This window comes from Sardina pilchardus, chromosome 13, assembly GCF_963854185.1.
Source record: "Sardina pilchardus chromosome 13, fSarPil1.1, whole genome shotgun sequence".
NCBI classification, from domain to species: Eukaryota; Metazoa; Chordata; class Actinopteri; order Clupeiformes; family Clupeidae; genus Sardina; species Sardina pilchardus.
Window position 1 is genome coordinate 12,338,695 of NC_085006.1, and position 22,000 is coordinate 12,360,694.

The following is a 22,000-nucleotide window of genomic DNA, read 5'->3' on the forward strand; positions in this document are numbered from 1 at the left end:
ACTCTATAGCGCCACCTAGCAGCACGTTATCTGTTGTGGTTGACACAAACATTCACGAAAATGAACCAAATTTGGTGGACTTGTGTGTTATTGCTATCGGTAGTCAAAGACAGAGCTTTGGCCAAGGGTGTGGCTTAGGGACTCTATAGCGCCAACTAGCGCCTTGTCTGTTGTGGTTGACACGTACATTCACGAAAATTAACCAAATTTGATGGGCTTGTGTGTTATTCCTATTGCTAGTCAGAGACAGAGCTCTGGCCTAGGGTGTGGCTTAGGAACTCTATAGCGCCACCTAGAGCGTTGTTTGTTGTGGTTGACACAAACATTCACAAAAATTAACCAAATTTGGTGGGCTTGTGTGTTATTGCTGCCGCTAGTCAAAGACAGAGCTCTGGCCTCGGGTGTGGCTTAGGGACTCTATAGCGCCACCTAGCGCATTGTCTGTTGTGGTTGACACATACATTCACGAAAATGAACAAAATTTGGTGGGCATGTATTTTGCTATAGCTATTCAGAGACAGAGCTCTGGCCGCGGGTGTGGCTTAGGCACTCTATAGCGCCACCTAGTGTGTTACCTGTTGTGGTTGACATATACATTCACGAAAATGAATCAAATTTGGTGAGCTTGTGTGTTATTACTGCCGCAAGTCAGAAACAGAGCTCTGGGCTAGGGTGTGGCTTAGGGACTCTATAGCGCCACCTATCGCATTGTCTGTTGTGGTTGATACATCCACGAAAATTAATCACATTTGGTGGGCATGTGTGTTATTGCTACTGCTAGTCAGGGATAGAGCTCTGGCCTAGGGTGTGGCTTAGGGACTCTATAGCGCAACCTAGCACATTGTCTATTATGATTGACACATACATTCTCGACAATTAGGTACTCTTGTGTGTTATTGCTGCCACTAGTCAGAGACAGAGCTCTGGCCTTGGGTGTGGCTTAGGGACTCTATAGCACCACCTAGCGTGTTGTCTGTTGTGGTTGACACATACATTCAGAAAAATTGACCAAATTTGGTGGGCATGTGTGTTGCTCATGCACATGCCCACCAACACGCACATGTTGCTTTGTTAGATTCCGAAATGTCACAGGTCTCCGCACCGCAGGTGCTCGGGCCCGCCATCGCCGCTTGCGGCTATATTGTTTTATTATTTTTGCTAAGGCATGTTTAGCTGCAAAAATGATCAATTATGAATTGTGCTGTACACACAAAGTTTATATGGTTTTAGTGTGAGAATTGTGCTGAGGGTTGTGATTCACATTCAGCATGTATTCATCTTGATGAAATGGTGTTGCTAATAAAATTTGGCCAATGATTAAAGACATTCATGGTCCTTTATGAAACAGCAATGTTAAACATGTTCCTGTCTGGCATATCGTTGATAAGTTAAACACTTATACATAAGATTCAAGATTTTTTGTCATTCTAAAAAGTGCAGTGTAGAACAAAATTGTGTTGTATAGGACCACCTTAAAAACACCATCAGCAGATAGAAAAAATGCAGTTTTAAATAAACAGAAATATGATATATAAATAAGATAGCTAGCAATTAAAATATGAGAAATGTAGAAATATGTGTATACACATATCCCACACATCCTCATATACAGTGCCCTCCAAAAGTATTGGAACACATGCTTAAAGTTAAAGGGGACATATTATACCTCTTTTTAAATGAGGTTAGAATTGGTCTCTCCCAAATTGAGCCGTTTCTGGGCTGGCCACGCCTCCGGCTGCGTGTATTGATTACGCTGCTCGTTTCACAGGTGAAAATGACTACAAACAGAGCCGGCATCCAACCACATATGTTAGACCCTGGTGCTAGGGTTGGTCTATGCAAATTCCCTTAGTATTACATCAGAATAAGGGAGCAATCCAAATGGCTCACAGCAGCATACTATTCTTGACACCAAAGTCTTTCTACTGATCTACAGAAAACGGATGGATGTTTTTTTTTCACGCTTGGAGTGTTTATAAGAACAGTAGAGGCCTAAATATGAACACAAAGGCCCGCAAAAAGTGAGTTTTGCATAATATGTCCCCTTTAAATATAAAATCATTTTTTTGGAAATTGATCTTAATGCCTTAAATGAAACAATGAGGAAATATTAAACCTTTAAGGACATACATTTTCTTTGTGAATGAATAATGTATTGTAAATAAATAAATGTTTTCCTTAAAATACAGGGGTCATAAGTATTGGAACGCCCATGTTAAATTCCCATAGAGGAATATATATATTTATTATATGGCTCTCTAGAATGTTGAGGGAGCTCCCATTCACTTTGAATGAGCCTCTCAACGTTCTACTGGTCCGTTATATCTGCATAATGACCGCTCCGAAGGTATAATGACCGCTGCCAATGGCAACGGGTTCACTCTGCTAGTTGTTGCGGAAGCCACGAAATGGTAGCCAAGTCATTGCTAAAAACACATTGAGATGAGTTTCTTTTCTCGTTTTGGCAAGTAGCCATATAATAAGCGCGATAATGTATAGAACGCCGGTCATTATCTGAAAATAATTCCCTTCAGTACGAAGCAAAACCCCTCCGCTGCGCGTCGGGGTTCTGTCCGTCCTGTCGGGAATTATTTTCCGATAATGACCGGCGTTCTATACATTATCCCTTAGCCTACATATTTTTTTTTATCAGCATCATGTGCAATTTTATTGAACTTCAGAAAATCGAAAATCGAAACTGGCACTTCAGTATTAACTAGAGGTGGGCATAGATTATTTTTTTTAATCTAGATTAATCTCACTGTAATCTTGAAATTAATCTAGATTAATCTAGATTAATGTTAGGTGCACTAGCACAAAATTTAGGTGCACCCACATTTTTCATTGCATCGCCTTTAAAGGAATACGCCACCCAAATATGAAATTAAGCCAGTCTCGGTCACCCCCGGAGTTAGAACAGTGAAAAAACCCCGGTTAAAATCCGTCCGGGCATTGTCCTGCTTTGGGAGCAGCGTTTTTAGCTTTAGCTTAGCACAGTTGCTGTAAATGAAGGGTGTCAGTTAGCACGTCCTTCAAAAAAAGTGACCGAGACATCTACATTTTTTTCTAAAAGACTATCCAAATGCGTACAGAATCGTTTGAACTAGGCTATGCCCATTGATCATACCTCTTGTGCAGTAGTTATAGTGCAGACTCCCCAGACTAATATCAATCTTAAAAGATTGAGTTTGGTGATAGCCAGACTACCCAAGCCTGGCAGTGGACAAGAGGTAGGGATGAGAGCAGAGAAGGAGAAGATGGGGTGATGAGCAGACAGGACAGTGATGAAGAGCAAAAATCATCTGCTTTTGTTCATTTAGGAAAAGACAGCAAGAGCCTACTGTCTTCTTGGTCCTCACTTCACGTTTGCCATCATTTGAAACCGGCCCACAAGATGGCGCTCCTCTCCCAAATGTCAACGGCTCTGAATAGGTTGCAGATCTGATGCTGCAGGGTACATTGCTAATTTATTCCAGTATTTCGAGTTTCGGTATGCTGTTCTTTCCCTCAACAAGCATAGCATATCTATTTCTTGATTTTCTTCTTATTAGGCCTACACATAGAAAATGTCCAACTAACTTGGATTTGTTTATAAAATATTCTAGCCTACACTCTCGGATATTTTTGTACATTAAAGGATCAACCAAATATTGTTTTATTTGCTGATGACAGGCTTCGGTTAGTGGATACACTTCAATGCAGTGTGTTGTGTAAGCTATGCCCTCGGGTTTAGTTTAGCCTTTAGCCCACAACTTCCTTGTTTTAACAGGCGGCGACTACTCCAGGCTATGCACGGACATATCCAGAGCCATAGCGAGTTTTTATCTACCTCTGAACATATCTAGAAAGTATCCGGCTATTAATAGGCTATATGATTCAACAAATGACCAACTAAGTCCACCATGCTGTCAATATGGTCTGGGTGTGTGTGCTTCCTCAGCGTTTTAACAGCTGTCTCTGGTGAGTATAGCCGTGAATTGAAAGTTAAGTAAGCAAAGTAGGCTAAACCAACAGGTGTGTAAAAGGATGTAGCCTAAGCGCATAGACAGATGACTCATCAGTCATCAATACAACCCCAAAACGGCAAACATAGGCCTGCTGACGTAATTTTGTTGTTGAAATGATATTGCTTAGCCTGTTGCCTACCTTACACTGACACACTTTACAAGATTTGGGAAAGATTCTTGAAAGATTGTAGTCTTTTAGCCTAAAGCTTGAATGAGGGGCTAGTTAAAAGACTACAATCTTTCAAGCAAAGGTGGAAAACTCCAGCTTCAGTGAGTAAAATACCACATGTCTGTGCCAACCATTCATTTAAAGGGATATTCCGCCATTTTTGGAAATACGCTCATTTTCCACCTTCCCTCGAGCAAAACAATCGATATTTACCTTGTTCCCGTTCATCCAGCCATTCTGTGAGTCTGGCGATACAACTTTTAGCTTCAGCCTAGCATAGATCATTGAATCGGATTAGACCATTAGCTTCTCGCCTGCTAGCTTCATGTTTAAAAGTGACTAAGATTTCTGGTAATTTTCCCATTTAAAACGTGTCTCCTCTCAAGTTAGAAAGTGCAATAAGACCAACTGAAAATGAAACCTGGCGTTTTTCTAGGCTGATTTGACATGAAACTACACTCTCATCTGGCGTAATAATCAAGGCAACTTGCAGCTACTGGCACTACTACTGCTTGTTGTCTATGGGGACTATTTTCAGATGCTGCGTAAGATATCACTGCGCCTATGGTTGCCTTGATTATTACGCCAGATGAGAGTGTAGTTCCATGTCAAATCAGCCTAGAAAAACGCCAGGTTTCATTTTCAGTTGGTCTTATTGCACTTTCTAACTTGAGAGGAGACACGTTTTAAATGGGAAAATTACCAGAAATCTTAGTCACTTTTAAACATGAAGCTAGCAGGCGAGAAGCTAATGGTCTAATCCGATTTAATGATCTATGCTAGGCTGAAGCTAAAAGTTGTATCGCCAGACTCACAGAATGGCTGGATGAACGGGAACAAGGTAAATATCGATTGTTTTGCTCGAGGGGAGGTGGAAAATGAGCGTATTTCCAAAAATGGCGGAATATCCCTTTAAACCAGATGATTCTAATTAGCACAACTCTTCAGCTAGATAGAGCAGCTAATTGATGAGATCACCTGTGCTAAGTGCACACAGGTAGAACCAATACCAGGTCGGACTTTTACTCACTGAAGTTGGAGTTTTCCACCTCTGCTTTCAAGAATCTTTCCCAATCCTGTCAAAGTCTGTCAGAATCAGAAACAGCTTTATTGGCCATGGTTTGCGTAAACAAACAAGGAATTTGACTCCGGTTAAACTTTGCACTCAACCATAGCCTAACATGGAAAAACGTTAAGAATAGAATAAGGGCAGTTAGGCTATGTGTAAGAATAAATACAGTATGTAATACATTTTCAAACAAATAGATGCTATGTGGGATAGGGTAGGCCTAATGCAATTGTCCGGAGGGGGAGTGTGACCTTGTTGTCCTTGTCAAGGTTGCCATGATCATGGACACCATCAGGCCCAGGCAAAACGCAGGATGCAATATAAGCCTGAATAGTGCAGTATCAGCAGTATAGACTGAGGTTTAAGATATATAAATATAGTGCAAGGCAGTTCAGTGCAATGATAATGTGTATTAATAACAACTGTAATATTGAAGTGATATGAGGTAGATGAGCAGCAGGTTGATTGACTTGTTTCTTGTAAGGGTGGGTGCTATTTCTGAGATAGGCTTTAGTCTACTGTACTGTTCGATTGGTAACCTAATTCTTCTCAAACCTGATCAGGTCATTCAATATCACTATTCCTTTGAGGCTATGTGGTAAGTTAGAGGGGTATGAAAAATGCAGCGTAAAAGCAAGCAGACATCATCACTAATGCGTTTTTTTCCTCCAGGTGAACTTCGTTTTGCATCGTATTATGGTGACCATATGGTTCTACATAAGGCCCCAGAGAGAGCTGTGGTATGGGGCTATGGGACAAACAGCACGACTGTTGTAGTCAGTCTGTCTGGGCTGTCCAGCAGAAACACTTACAGGAGTACCGTTAGAGACGGTGAGTAGCCTTGTCGCTCTGTCCCCCATCCACCAAGGTTCATGGCCAGCAGGTGAGACTAAACAGTAAACAAGCGCTGGATGTTTAGGCTGCAAACAGGGCTAGTAGTCAGGGGGCCTATGTGGTTTCCGTTGGAACTGAAATGTTAATTTTTGGAGAGTGGGACTGTCTTCTAGCCTAGAAATCTAGACGCCCCTAGCGGCAGCAAATGTAATTTGGCTGGCGGGGCAGTCTAGGCACGATCCATTGAGCCAGGGAGCTGAGAACCCCCAGCACCAGCGGTCCAATCACAGGGCTTAACATAATGGTGACTGACATTTTTTTTTACATTTTTTTTTTTTTTAATAATATCTTTTATTGATATTATCAGAGTACAAACAAAACCCTCATATTCATATAACAATTTGTACACTATTAGCCAGGAGGTACAGTTACATTCAATAAGTCATTAGTCAAATCAAGTAAAGACAAAACACATACACATACATCAAAGAAAAAAGGGAGAAATAAAAATAAAGAAAACAGGAAAAGATTTAATCACAAATATGAAAAGAGCCCAGGAGGAGAGTTGTCTTAATGGCCTTGGGGCTGGTTAAGGATTGAAGTGTGTTCATGTACACTTGTATGTCATTTATAAACACAGAGAGGAGTGGCTTGCTATTGGAAAATTTACATTTATGAATAAAGTACTTTGCCAGAAGAAATATTAGATTCGCAATGTAAAACACATTTTCACAAGTTCCGTTTTAAATGGGTGCAAAGCAGGGTTGACAGGTCTGTCCAGAATCTCTCAGACCAACGACAGAACCAGAATAAATGCACTGATGTCTCTGGGGCTTCCTCACAAAATGAACATGTTTCATCAATGTCTTTTTTCATTCTAATTATAAAACTCTTGGAGGGATAGTATCTATGAATAAGTTTATAGGAGATTTCACGCACTTATTAAAGGGTATTTTAATGGCATGGTGACTGACATGCGACCAGAAGTTGCGACGGTAACGCATCCTGTTATTTGAAAACAAGAAGATGATTCGTTTAGCGTTATCCTATTGTGGGGAGGGAATTTGAAAGACAACTGTTTATCCCACCCCTCCGATTGAGCCCTGTCTACGGTGAGTGTCCAGACCCTACATCTTGATGTGGGTCTGGCTTGTCAGGCTAACTGTCTTCAGTGTCTACAGGTAAAAATGTAACTAGCAGATATCAGTATGAAACTTCCCCAGTTGATTACTTACATTAACATAAGAAAAAACTGTATTACAAGTTTTCTGTAATTTAATGTTTAAACTTTAGATATACAAATCAGGCACTATCAAATTAGATATGCTAATTTGCATACATTTTAAAGCACAACACTTTGGATAAAGACAGGTTAAAATGGTTCTTTTCATTGTGATGGGAGAAAAATTAGAGAGGGATTTATGGATATCTACTTCTGTGTCCTGTAAATCAGAATATACTGTCAAAAAATCGTTTCTTTGCCATGCTTTTAAGAACAAAATGTCATATATATCAGGTTAGGAATAATATATCAACAAACACCTGTGTAAAGATCTGTGAAAATATCATCAAAATGAAATAGCGTCATAATTTTATAACATGACATTTATCTTGTTTAAACATGAAAAATATCTTATAACAAGAAACTTTCATGCTATTACTTGATACTGCTTTTATTTATTTATTTATTTTTTTTTTTAGTGTGACAGCATTGCGCAACCGTAGAAAGCTGCACACCTGCCTTCTGTTCACAACCTTCGGGTTCAATCACAAGCTAGATTTTCCAAGATGCACCGGATCGTTGGTCTGATTGGTTGAAGGACCATCCAAGTGTACGGAGTCAGTTCAACAATGCCCATTGATCACGCCTCTTATTTAGTAAATAAAGTCCACTCCCCATACTAATGTTCAGTCTTAAAAGATTGAGCTTAGTCTGGTGATAGCCAAACTAAAACAGAGCCAGACTAAGCTCTAAGCTGAATATAGATGAATGGAAGGTTCAGGAACTCATTTGTTTCCAGTGGAGCGTTAGCTGTGTTGTAACTGCATCTTCTGTTAAATTTAGCTTCTTACACGTTCACTCCAACACTGAAGATATGGATTGCCCAATATTAATAGGCTGTAAATACATTAGGCTAAGCAGGTTCAAACACCTGGCTCTCTACCTGAAAAAATGAGCTCCTGAACAGACTTTCATGCATATTGAGCTTGGCACAGTAGGCACAGTATCTTATTGAATATTGTCAATGATATGCAATGTCCATAGTGTGTGTATAGAGCATTCCGGCTCTACCCAGCTGAAAGTACAAATAAAAAATGTACATCAACGGCATAGACTACGCATTTGGACAGTCCTTCAACCAATCTGACCAAAAATCTGGGTGCGCCAGTTTGTAATTGGTTCACGCAGATTTGTAAAGGCAGCAGGATAAAATGAGCTGCAGGGCGAAATCCATCCATGATCGGGCTGGGTGGGTTTACCCAATCTATCTGGCGATGCCAGAGGCACTCTCATGTCCCGTTTTACCTGCTGGTCCAGTATCACATATATCTTCACCTTTAGCTTCGCCTCTGTCATAATTCACTAAATTATACCTGTGTTTACTGCGTTACACTCAAAACGTATTATAGCGTCTCTCCCTTGACAGAAATAGGTGTCATGTTTGTGGGTTGATGAAGTTTGGACTAACTGCTCAATTGCGTTCGAGAAACCACGTTATCTAAAATTACCCATGGTTACTAAACAAAGATTTAGCCTACAAAAATGGTCATACAGTACAAAAATATATTTGAATATATTTTAAGTGTGAAAAAAATATTATTTTGGGCCAATTTCGAATATTTACATATTCTTTATAGGGTACAGAACACAGTAATAGCAGCTGTAGCTGGTGTTGTGATTGGTTGGCCTTAATTGACTAACATTAGGAAGGGAGTTAAATCAGTTGGCAGTTGTTTACTCAATTTAAACCATATCATCATAAGCCCAGTCACTGGCTGTGCTTAATCCATGTCATCGTATCAAGCCCAACAATTAGCATACATTTCAAGTATAATGGCATAAAGGCTGACATGTCAAACAAGCTGTTCTAAACTGTCAAATGTGTTCACATGACTGGACTGCAAGTGAAGTCTTTTTTTAATAAGTGGGAGTTTGACATTGTTTCCTCCTTAGCAGGTATCTCAGCTGCTTTAAAGACCTTGTAAACCCAAAACCAGAGATTTGTTTAGAAACTTGTAAAGGTTATACAGTATTCCTGGAAAAAAAAGACTTTTGAGCTGTGTGGTACTGAATTGTGCAGTGTGGACCATTAAACAGGACACAATTGTTTGTTTGTGTTGATGATGTATTTGGTTCCAGACTTGACCCATATCCCCATAAGGGCCTCTGAATATACACAGCGACATGAGTACTTCACTTTCGTTGATCCGTTGTTTTTAATACAACCCCGCACACCACCGCTGATAGGTTGCAATTTAGAAATCCATTTTTAGAAAGCCATGTTTATCAGATGTTTATGGCAGTTAAATAGTTTTGTGCTGGCTTGAGTGGGCAAGTTACAGAAAGTGACCACGCACTCATGTCGGTGCCTGTTTACAATTGTTTTAGAATTCGTCTTGGGTGATCTAATCACAAGTTGTCTGCTGCTGACACATTGCTGTTTACATATGCAAGGTTTACAGCTAGATGTTGCTGACAACGTCACAGTCATTAGAACTTCCATTTTCCAGGACTCATCAGAACGCAATAGCGTTTACATTACAATATGTAGTGATCAAATGGTTTTATTTTGTACTCTATGTATCGTATACTGTACATGTACTGTTTAGCTAGTAAGTACCCAAGATGAAGTAACACCGAAAATAGTGTAAATCAACTTTCCCAACTCTGATCTCCCTTCTAGGTGTATGGAGGGTGACCCTTGATCCTGTGAAGGCGGGAGGTCCTTACAACGTGAGCGCTGTGGAGAGTGGTGGGAGTGATGGCAAGGTCATGATCACAGACGTGATGTTTGGGGACGTGTGGCTGTGTGGGGGACAGAGCAACATGGTCTTTACTGTTCATCAGGTCAGCAATGAGCAATGAGCAATAATGAGTTCTGTTCAACAGTTCTGTTCAGAGCGGTTTAGAGTGGCCTGGAGATGTTTGCTGCACAAGAGGCTCAGAGCAACCTTGTACCCTGGGGGGTGTGTTTGAATGTGTGTGTGTGTGTGGGCTGGCTTTGGTGAGGGTGAAAGTATGTTGTGGTACGCTGACTACAAAAAGGTGTTCTTTTTTTCATTCTCCCTGAAATATCACCAACAATCTGTCAACATGTGTCTTTGTTGCTAAATTAGATATATAACAGCTCAGCAGAGATGGCCCTGGCCTCAAAGTTCCCAGATGTGCGCCTCTTCCACGTTGCTCAGCAGACGAGCTTGGTTGAACTGATAGACCTGCCTGGAATCGCTGTGCGTTGGTCTGTGCCCACACCACGTAAGTGACGTACGCACCCATTTTACTGGTGGCTCTCCTCGAGTCTGTGAAGTGTTTATGTGTGTGTGGGGGGGGGTTGCACCACTCAGGAGAGATCGTTTTAAGGTTAATTTAAGATTTGATTGGATGACACCACACCCTTGGGCTGCTGCTGTGTTTTCATTTGGCTGTAGATGGACTTAGTTTGTGGTCTGCCCCACTGACTGATCTCTTTGTGTGTCATGATTGTCATGTGTTTCTTTGGCCAAATGCTCCACTGAAAGTGGAAGTGTGAATAGCAAATGGCCTAAGAAGCAGTAGAGTAGACTTTACTTTCAACAAACAACACATTGTTGACCAAAACCACAGCCCCATAGTGGACTTCACAGTATACCTACAATGAGGAAGTTAGGGGAATTTATCTGATGGTTCTTACACACTGGCGAGGTCACGCCTTTCAAACGGAAGATTTGTCCTTATAAAATCTTACCGATCATTCATTCATTTCATCTTGAACTGTTCCTCATGATGTGAACAGCAGTCAGCAAGCGGCAAGGTCCATTCATCTTTGCTGCAGAAGACACATGGCCCTAGCTTTGGCAAGCTCCACACAGGTGCAATGAGTACACTCGGCAAGTCTCAGAAATTGAGGTGTGTGTGTGTATCTGTTTGTATCTGTCTGTGTCTGTCTGTCTGTCTGTCTCTCTCTCTCTCTCTCTCTCTCTCTCTCTCTCTCTCTGTGTGTATGTGTGTATGACCCTTAGAATTACTCAGTGAATATTCTGCGGTCTGCTGGCTATTTGGACGTTACCTGTACCAGACCTTGCAGTACCCTATCGGCCTGGTAGAGTCATGCTGGGGAGGGACACCTGTGGAGGTGTGGTCCTCCAGCAGACCCCTCCAGAAATGTGGCATTCCCCAGGCACCAGAGAGGTAACAATCCTTGAATAATACAAAAGCTCAGCATCAACATCATTGACTGCGTTTACATGGAATTAGGCATCCCAGTCATGAGGCTTATCCTGATCTTGATCATATCCATGATGTGGTGTTTACATGAACATGGAGAAACCTGGTTATTAATATCCCCATATACATGATATTTGTTACCAACAATAACAAGTCATTTAAAAAATAAGTAATTTTATTATTACACATTATCCTGTTTTAATGCAGTTGCGTTTGCCATTAGAGACCTGGATAAAGTGTATACACAATAGACCGGGACAAAGGCCTAGCCATTGTTCTGAAATTGGGATATTGATGAACTTACATGTGCAAACACAAAACCATTATTTTGACCCCTCGGTTTTTTTTTTGCTGTTACTCTTTGTTGATAGTTACGTTGACTTCATGAATCCTTATGATGAGGATGAACCAATTCCACACCAAAACTCAGTGGCGTGGAATGCCATGATCCACCCTCTGCTCAACATGACCATCACAGGTGCCATCTGGTATCAAGGTGAGGGCAGCAATGGTCAGCACCTGCATGACAGGAGTCCAGCACGGTCCTGTGGGAGACTTTACCATTGTGCACTGTAGATCTGCTCGTATTACAGTCATGCCAGGTGCGATGTGTGCAGTATGTGATAAGTAAAATGGCAATTTACTTGAAGGAACTCACTCAGAGTGCAGTCAAGGCCTTGCTTAATCTCAAAGGCTCCCTTTCCCCACACACATTCAGCCTAGTCCTAGACTAAATGAAAACTACAATGAAAATCTCCACTGAAAAAAATGTGGTTAAAACAAGACTTGTCTACAGTAGGAGAATGGTCAGATGTGGTTCATGATATACTGTAAATACTATGGAAAAGTTATAGTCCCTCATAATCCAGACTGACAAATTTTCCAGAAAATTGTATAAAAGGATAGCCTGGGTGTTCCCATGCTGCCTTGCGCGCGATTTGATTCACACTGCTAAGGCAGCCTGGAAGCTACCGCCCTCATTTTTGCCTCAGATAGGGGACCAATCTCAGAACAGGGGGGAAAGCAAGACAATGGTGAGCTATACACAGACACTTTTGATAGACATCCGTGGCGCCCAATAAATGGATCTGTACGTTGAACATACAGTATAGTCATAAGATCAATGTCTATGTATATGCATGTCCTTGTTCTTTCTTTCTTTTCTTCTAGAGAAATGTCGTCAAACTCCCCTTTATGTTCTAAATGTTCCTACTGTTAATACTTTTAACTGGGAAGAAATCTGGTATGATATGAGGATAGCTATGGATACAGATGGAAAATCCTTGTGTTTTTCTTTTCTATTGTTACTTTCTTTCTCTTTCTTATCCCTTGTATCAGGAACCTGTAAATCATATAGCAAAAGAGAAAATGTATTTAAAAAAAAAAAAGAAATCCTACATTGTTTTGAAACCTCAATAGATAGAAGATAAATTAAAAAAAAAAAAATTAAAAAAAAGCTTTATCCAGTGGAAACAAATTAATGAAAATCCTTTCCCCCATCCTCCCGCTCTCCTTCCTAGGTGAGAGCAACGGTAACTACAATCGTGGTAAATACAACTGCACCTTCCCCGGCATGATCGATGACTGGAGGATGGCTTTCCACCAGGGCTCAGGGGGCCAGACTGCCCCAGACTTCCCCTTTGGATTTGTGCAGGTGAATGTAGACATTTTTTAATGGCAAGCATGCATTTCACATACGTACATGCACACTGTCACAGGCAGTTTTTATTACATGTCCTTCAGAAAACCTCTCTGTCTCCATACAGTATAGTTACATATACTGTAGCACCTTTCATGTACTCGATTTTTAGAAACGACTAAAATCTTAAATGTCTTATATGTGTTTTGCTTAAATATAAGTATCTTTCATCACTCAAACCTTTCTGTATTGTAATCATGACAACATATAGTACAGATGTAGTACAGTACATGTAAAACACATCATAAATATCAGTATCAGAACATGAAACACCACTCACTATCCATAACTCATGTGACTCAGCACTTTTGTAACACTCCTGAGCCTGACTATGTAACTAGGGTCAGACTAAAGGTTGACCCTTCTGTGTTCCACTACCAGCTGTGCACCTATGATCAGGGTAATGTACTGGACGGCTTCCCAGAGATCCGCTGGCATCAGACAGCTGACTTTGGCTACGTTCCTAATAAGCGCATGAAGCGGACCTTCATGGCCGTGGCCCTTGACTTAAACGATGCAGCTTCACCTTGGGGCACGTAAGTATATGGAGTACAGTCATTTCCTGTGTATTAAGCGTCATTGTGTATAAGTTGCATAAGCTGCACGTGTTTTATGCAAGTTAAAAGAAACAAAACCACATTAATACAATATTGACCCCGTGTTTTAACCTCATAGAAATTGTAAAAAATCAATATAAGCTGCGGTCAATAGTTGCGAAATTATGATAGACATCCATTTTGTATTCATGGGTTTCATCAGGTCCCTTTCCACTGGTGTATAAATCAAGCACCTAGATTATGAATGTGGACTGCATGTGTTTGGTGCTTGATTGTGGAACCTGACCTGTTGAACCTGTGGAAGATGTGGAACCTTGACCTGTGGAAAGGGTCCTGATGAAACCCATGAATAGGACAGCATTGCCATATATTGCACATAGTCAATTACATGCCTTCTAGATCAATGCTCATAGTGTATTCCGAGATTTTCAGGTAGATCCCATTTTTGAGGTGGATCCCAAACTGTCTTTTTACCATGTGACCCACTTTTCAAAAAGAGAGAAATCCCTCTCTGAGACTTAGAAGTAGGATTGGAGTTTGCTGATATGTAGTCAATACTCAAGCACTATGAGCCTTTACAGAATAATTTTAATATTTTCTTTCCTCTGACATGGTTCCCTGAAAGCATCCACCCACGCTTCAAACAGGACGTGGCCTACAGATTGACCCTTGGTGCGCGGACGATTGCCTATGGTGAAAAGGGTATATCCTACCAGGGTCCCTTCCCAAGTTCTGTTCATGTTAATGGCACCTACCTAATACTCACTTACGATCAGAACGTCTTTGCCACCCCGGCCAAAGACACATTTGAGGTAAGTCTGTTCCACTTTTGGAAGTTGTTAGATTAGTCCATCACATGCACCTATAGATATAAACAGACCACTCTAGGACATGCATGAAAGGCCAAAGTGCTATGTAGGGTGAGATATTCACATATTTCTCTGAGGCACACAAACCTGTCAGAGAGTAGAAATTGGGTGCAGATCCTTGTTAGGTTAAGAGACACTGTTGTTAGGGGGATGGCTAGCTCTTTGAGGAATATGAATTCTGTTTAGAATATGAAAGTGGCTGGTCTCGTAAGACTAGACAAGGAATATCGAGGAGGAAAAAAGTTAAAGGAACACTTCACCGTTTTTTCATATTAAACTATGTTACTCCCTTAACTAAGACGAGTTGATACATACCTCTCACTTTTCAATGCGTGCACTCACTGGCTCTGGCGCGCGGCGCAACTTTGATAGCACTTAGATAGCCCAATGCATTCATTAGGATCCAAACAGAGATGAAGTTAGAAGCGACCAAACACCTCCATGTTTTCTCTATTAAAATAAAGTTACACGAGTAGTCACACGACCAAGTATGGTGAGACAAAACAAAACGTGGTGCATTTGTAAGCAGGTAAGAGGAATAACTATATTGTGTGGCGCAGTAATATCCTCATTCCTGCACTTTCAGTTTCACTTTGGAGTGAGGATATTACTGCGCAGTCTAAGTGCTCCCAATGTTATTCCGCCAGACAATATAGTTATCCCTTTTGCCTGCTTAGAAATGCACCACATTTTATTTTGTCTCACCATACTTAGTCGTGTGACTACTCGTGTAACTGTATTTTAATAGGGAAAACATGAAGGTGTTTGGTCGCTTCTAACTTCATCTCTGTTTGGATCCTAATGAATGCATTGGGCTAGCTAAATGCTATCGAAGTTGCGCCGTGCGGCAGAGCCAGTGAGTGCACACATTGAAACGTGAGATATATGTATCAACTCGTCTTAATTAAGGGAATAACATAGTTTAATATGAAAAAATGGTGTTCCTTTAAGGTGTACCATGGCAATCAAAACAGACTGCATTCATCACTTAGCTGTCTTAGCAGATGTTATAACCAAGTGGTTTAACTGCAAACGTGGGTAAATGAACTAGTGGCAAACTATAAAAAACATCCACAGACCAGACTCTTTTGCTCCGAAGTTTTCCTCTAACCACGAGTTTACCCAGTCACTAAATCACACACACACACTTGATCCCACCCTATATACACACACACCCCTCACACATACTTTTCCTCTGTCTGTCTCTCTGGCTTAGGTGTGTTGTACCATGGAAAAGGTGCAGTGCAATTCTGAGGATAGCTGGATCTGGATCTCTGCCCCCATGGTGCCTCAGAACACCTCCACGGTGGCTGTGAGCCTGGGGGGCTGTGCGGCTGAGCATGTGGCCTCCCTGCGGTACGCCTGGAAGGACTGGCCCTGTGGCTTTAAGGCCTGCCCCGTCTACAGCGCTGACAGGGTCCTGCCTGCACCACCTTTCGTCCTGCACCGGTGGCCCTAGCAAGGAAGGGTCAACGGGCACAGGGGGGAGCAGCGGTAGCATTGACGCCTGACAGTCAGTCGGCCTGAGCTTGAATCATACCTCATACTTTGAGTCCATGCCGCTTTGGATAAAGGCAGCTGTCACTTCACTTTACTGTTACTTTGCTTATATTTTACAAATGGTTTACTAGTGTACTGTTTTGTTCTTCTTGTACCTGATCACCTTTGAATGCTGTTAGTTGACTGTTCTAAGGTCACATCTTGAATTTCCCCTTGGGGATCAATTAAGTATCCATCTATCTATCTATCTATCTACATACAGAGCTCGATAGTGTTTTAAGCACCCAACGTCGCCTTCTGAGCAGCACTGCCACCGCCGGCACCTAGTCCTCCTAACACTAACCCTAACCCTAACCCTAACCTTAACCCATGCCTAACCCAAGCGCTTTCCAGGCAGCGCTGCCTTAAAGACAACATTGGGGGCTTAAAACACCAAGAAACACATACAGACTGCTAGTGGACAGGGACCTGCTTCCCAGGTTGTGAAGAGAGATACCCCATTTGCCTCAGAGTTGCCCTCTAGAGGTCCTAAAGCTGAGCCTCTCTTCACATTTGCCATGTCACAACTTGTGCTCTACAGAGTGTTGTCTTGTGCTTTTCTGCCACTAATGTAAGTTATTAGGGCCCGAGCACCGAGGTGCGGCCACTGAAAGTGGCTGCACCGTAGGTGCAAGGCCCTATTGTTTTTGCTCAGATTATTCTTATTATTATTATTATAGTATAATTATCTTACCAGTAACATTTTTCACCAACTTGGCATGCTCTAAAACTCTTGCAATTTAGCTGGCATATGTAGAATTGCATTTGATACTCAGACACAGAGCTGTGGCCTAGGGTGTGGCTCAGGGACTCTACAGCGCCACCTAGCGCGCAGTCTACTGTGGTTGACACATACATTCACGGAAATGAACCAAATTTGGTGGACATGTGTGTTGTATTATTCTGAACAAGTTTTACATTTGAACTATATAGTGAATCTTAGAAGAATTTGAGTTATGATTATGATTATGATTTTTGCACATCACGTATTTTGAAATACTTCTCCTAGACGGTTTATCGAAATCATGTCATATCAGCACTAAAATGATCTTGAGGGGTTGCCCGAGAGGAATTGCGACCAGATTTTTGAATTTTTGAAGTATATTGAAATGGCGAAGGTTTGAATTATGGCGTTTTATTAAGAAACAGGAAGTTGGTGTTATAGGCAGAAAAAAGGTTAGGAATTGGATGTAATTTGGCAGCTACATGTGGAATTGCTTCTGCTAGTCAGAGACTGAGCTCTGGCCTAAGGTGTGGCTTTGGGACTCTATAGCGCCACCTAGCAGCATGTTATCTGTTGTGGTTGACACAAACATTCACGAAAATGAACCAAATTTGGTGGACTTGTGTGTTATTGCTACTACTAGTCAGAGACAGAACTTTGGCCTAGGGTGTGGCTTAGGAACTCTATAGCGCCACCTAGCACATAGTCTGTTGTGGTTGACACATACATTGATGAAAATGAACCAAATTTGGTGTGCTTGTGTGTTATTGCTATCGCTAGTCAGAGACAGAGCTCTGGCCTAAGGTGTGGCTTCGGGACTCTATAGCGCCACCTAGCAGCATGTTATCTGTTGTGGTTGACACAAACATTCATGAAAATGAACCAAATTTGGTGGACTTGTGTCTTATTGCTTTGGCTAGTCAGAGACAGAGCTTTGGCCTAGGGTGTGGCATAGGGACTATATAGCACCACCTAGTGCGTTGTCTGTTGTGGTTGACACATACATTCACGAAAATGAACCAAATTTGGTGGACTTGTGTGTTATTGCTATCGGTAGTCAGAGACAGAGCTTTGGCCTAGGGTGTGGCTTAAGGACTCTATAGCGCCACCTAGCGCATTGTCTGTTGTGGTTGACACAAACATTCACGAAAATTAACCAAATTTGGTGGGCTCGTGTGTTATCGTTTTTGCTAGTTAGAGACAGAGCTCTGGACTAGGGTGTGGCTTAGGAACTCTATAGCGCCACCTAGCACATTGTCTGTTGTGGTTGACACAAACATTGATGAAAATGAACCAAATTTGGTGTGCTTGTGTGTTATTGCTATCGCTAGTCAGAGACAGAGCTCTGGCCTAAGGTGTGGCTTCGGGACTCTATAGCGCCACCTAGCAGCATGTTAGCTGTTGTGGTTGACAGAAACATTCACGAAAATGAACCAAATTTGGTGGACTTGTGTCTTATTGCTATGGCTAGTCAGAGACAGAGCTTTGGCCTAGGGTGTGGCATAGGGACTATATAGCGCCACCTAGTGCGTTGTCTGTTGTGGTTGACACATACATTCACGAAAATGAACCAAATTTGGTGGACTTGTGTGTTATTGCTATCGGTAGTCAGAGACAGAGCTTTGGCCTAGGGTGTGGCTTAAGGACTCTATAGCGCCACCAAGCGCATTGTCTGTTGTGGTTGACACAAACATTCACGAAAATGAACCAAATTTGGTGGGCATGTGTTTTGTTATAGCTATTCAGAGACAGAGCTCTGGCCGAGGGTGTGGCTTAGGGACTCTATAGCGCCACCTAGTGTGTTACCTGTTGTGGTTGACATACATTCACGAAAATGAATCAAATTTGGTGAGCTTGTTTGTTATTACTGCCGCTAGTCAGAAACAGAGCTCTGGCCTAGGGTGTGGCTTAGGAACTATAGCGCCACCTAGCGAATGTGTGTTGTTGTTGACTCATACATTCAGGAAAATGAACCAAATTTGGTGGGCATGTGTGTTATTGCTATAGCTATTCAGAGACAGCGCTTTGGCCAAGGGTGTCTTAGAGACCGTATAGCGCCACCTAGCGCATTGTCTGTTGTGGTTGACACACTCATTCACGAAAATGAACCAAATTTGGTGGGCTTGTGCGTTATTGCTATCGATAGTCACAGATAGAGCTCTGGCCTAGGGTGTGGCTTAGGGACTCTATAGCGCCACCTAGCGTGTTGTCTGTTGTGGTTGACACATACATTCAGGAAAATTGACCAAATTTGGTAGGCATGTGTGTTGCTCATGCACATGCCCACCAACACGTACATGTTGCTTTGTTAGATTCCGAAATTTCACAGGTCTCCGCACCGCAGGTGCTCGGGCCCGCCATCGCCGCTTGCGGCTATATTGTTTTATTATTTTTGCTAAGGCATGTTTAGCTGCAAAAATGATCAATTATGAATTGTGCTGTACACACAAAGTTTATATGGTTTTAGTGTGAGAATTGTGCTGAGGGTTGTGATTCACATTCAGCATGTATTCATCTTGATGAAATGGTGTTGCTAATAAAATTTGGCCAATGATTAAAGACATTCATGGTCCTTTATGAAACAGCAATGTTAAACATGTTCCTGTCTGGCATATCGTTGATAAGTTAAACACTTATACATAAGATTCAAGATTTTTTGTCATTCTAAAAAGTGCAGTGTAGAACAAAATTGTGTTGTATAGGACCACCTTAAAAACACCATCAGCAGATAGAAAAAATGCAGTTTTAAATAAACAGAAATATGATATATAAATAAGATAGCTAGCAATTAAAATATGAGAAATGTAGAAATATGTGTATACACATATCCCACACATCCTCATATACAGTGCCCTCCAAAAGTATTGGAACACATGCTTAAAGTTAAAGGGGACATATTATACCTCTTTTTAAATGAGGTTAGAATTGGTCTCTCCCAAATTGAGCCGTTTCTGGGCTGGCCACGCCTCCGGCTGCGTGTATTGATTACGCTGCTCGTTTCACAGGTGAAAATGACTACAAACAGAGCCGGCATCCAACCACATATGTTAGACCCTGGTGCTAGGGTTGGTCTATGCAAATTCCCTTAGTATTACATCAGAATAAGGGAGCAATCCAAATGGCTCACAGCAGCATACTATTCTTGACACCAAAGTCTTTCTACTGATCTACAGAAAACGGATGGATGTTTTTTTTTCACGCTTGGAGTGTTTATAAGAACAGTAGAGGCCTAAATATGAACACAAAGGCCCGCAAAAAGTGAGTTTTGCATAATATGTCCCCTTTAAATATAAAATCATTTTTTTGGAAATTGATCTTAATGCCTTAAATGAAACAATGAGGAAATATTAAACCTTTAAGGACATACATTTTCTTTGTGAATGAATAATGTATTGTAAATAAATAAATGTTTTCCTTAAAATACAGGGGTCATAAGTATTGGAACGCCCATGTTAAATTCCCATAGAGGATTTAAAAATATATATATTTATTATATGGCTCTCTAGAATGTTGAGGGAGCTCCCATTCACTTTGAATGAGCCTCTCAACGTTCTACTGGTCCGTTATATCTGCATAATGACCGCTCCGAAGGTATAATGACCGCTGCCAATGGCAACGGGTTCACTCTGCTAGTTGTTGCGGAAGCCACGAAATGGTAGCCAAGTCATTGCTAAAAACACATTGAGATGAGTTTCTTTTCTCGTTTTGGCAAGTAGCCATATAATAAGCGCGATAATGTATAGAACGCCGGTCATTATCTGAAAATAATTCCCTTCAGTACGAAGCAAAACCCCTCCGCTGCGCGTCGGGGTTCTGTCCGTCCTGTCGGGAATTATTTTCCGATAATGACCGGCGTTCTATACATTATCCCTTAGCCTACATATTTTTTTTTATCAGCATCATGTGCAATTTTATTGAACTTCAGAAAATCGAAAATCGAAACTGGCACTTCAGTATTAACTAGAGGTGGGCATAGATTATTTTTTTTAATCTAGATTAATCTCACTGTAATCTTGAAATTAATCTAGATTAATCTAGATTAATGTTAGGTGCACTAGCACAAAATTTAGGTGCACCCACATTTTTCATTGCATCGCCTTTAAAGGAATACGCCACCCAAATATGAAATTAAGCCAGTCTCGGTCACCCCCGGAGTTAGAACAGTGAAAAAAACCCGGTTGGGGGGCGCTGTGGCGCAGCAGGCTACAGCGCCCGTACCATTTACGGGTCCGAGTGCCCATGGGGACCCAGGTTCGAATCCGGCCTGCGGTCATATCCCAATCCCACCCCATCTCTCTCTCCCACTTGTTTCCTGTCTACCTCTTCACTGTCCTATATAATAAAGGCAAAAAGGCCAAAAAAAAAAGAAAAGAAATGTTTAAAAAAAAAAAAAAAAAAAACCCGGTTAAAATCCGTCCGGGCATTGTCCTGCTTTGGGAGCAGCGTTTTTAGCTTTAGCTTAGCACAGTTGCTGTAAATGAAGGGTGTCAGTTAGCACGTCCTTCAAAAAAAGTGACCGAGACATCTACATTTTTTTCTAAAAGACTATCCAAATGCGTACAGAATCGTTTGAACTAGGCTATGCCCATTGATCATACCTCTTGTGCAGTAGTTATAGTGCAGACTCCCCAGACTAATATCAATCTTAAAAGATTGAGTTTGGTGATAGCCAGACTACCCAAGCCTGGCAGTGGACAAGAGGTAGGGATGAGAGCAGAGAAGGAGAAGATGGGGTGATGAGCAGACAGGACAGTGATGAAGAGCAAAAATCATCTGCTTTTGTTCATTTAGGAAAAGACAGCATGCCTTAATAGCCTAACTGTCTTCTTGGTCCTCACTTCACGTTTGCCATCATTTGAAACAGGCCCACAAGATGGCGCTCCTCTCCCAAATGTCAACGGCTCTGAATATGTTGCAGATCTGATGCTGCAGGGTACATTGCAGAGAATGTCTAGACGGGCTCTGGTACATTGCTAATTTATTCCAGTAATTCGAGTTTCGGTATGCTGTTCTTTCCCTCAGCAAGCATATCTTTTTTGGATTTTCTTCTTAATAGGCCTACAAATAGAAAATGTCCAACTAATTTGGATTTGTTTATAAAATATTCT

General features: G+C 41.5%; 1 protein-coding gene across 1 annotated transcript; it reads left to right on the forward strand.

Annotated features, from left to right (window-relative positions):
* Window positions 1-3,708: 3,708 nt before the first annotated feature.
* On the forward strand, window positions 3,709-17,012 carry LOC134100139 (sialate O-acetylesterase-like). The gene is made up of 10 exons (XM_062553208.1): window positions 3,709-3,960; window positions 5,918-6,076; window positions 9,985-10,148; window positions 10,418-10,556; window positions 11,300-11,468; window positions 11,876-12,000; window positions 13,025-13,158; window positions 13,585-13,739; window positions 14,386-14,572; window positions 15,846-17,012. The coding sequence occupies exons 1-10, from the start codon at window positions 3,903-3,905 to the stop codon at window positions 16,086-16,088; spliced, it is 1,533 nt and encodes a 510-aa protein (XP_062409192.1). The 5' UTR covers window positions 3,709-3,902; the 3' UTR covers window positions 16,089-17,012.
* The last annotated feature ends 4,988 nt before the right edge of the window (window positions 17,013-22,000 follow it).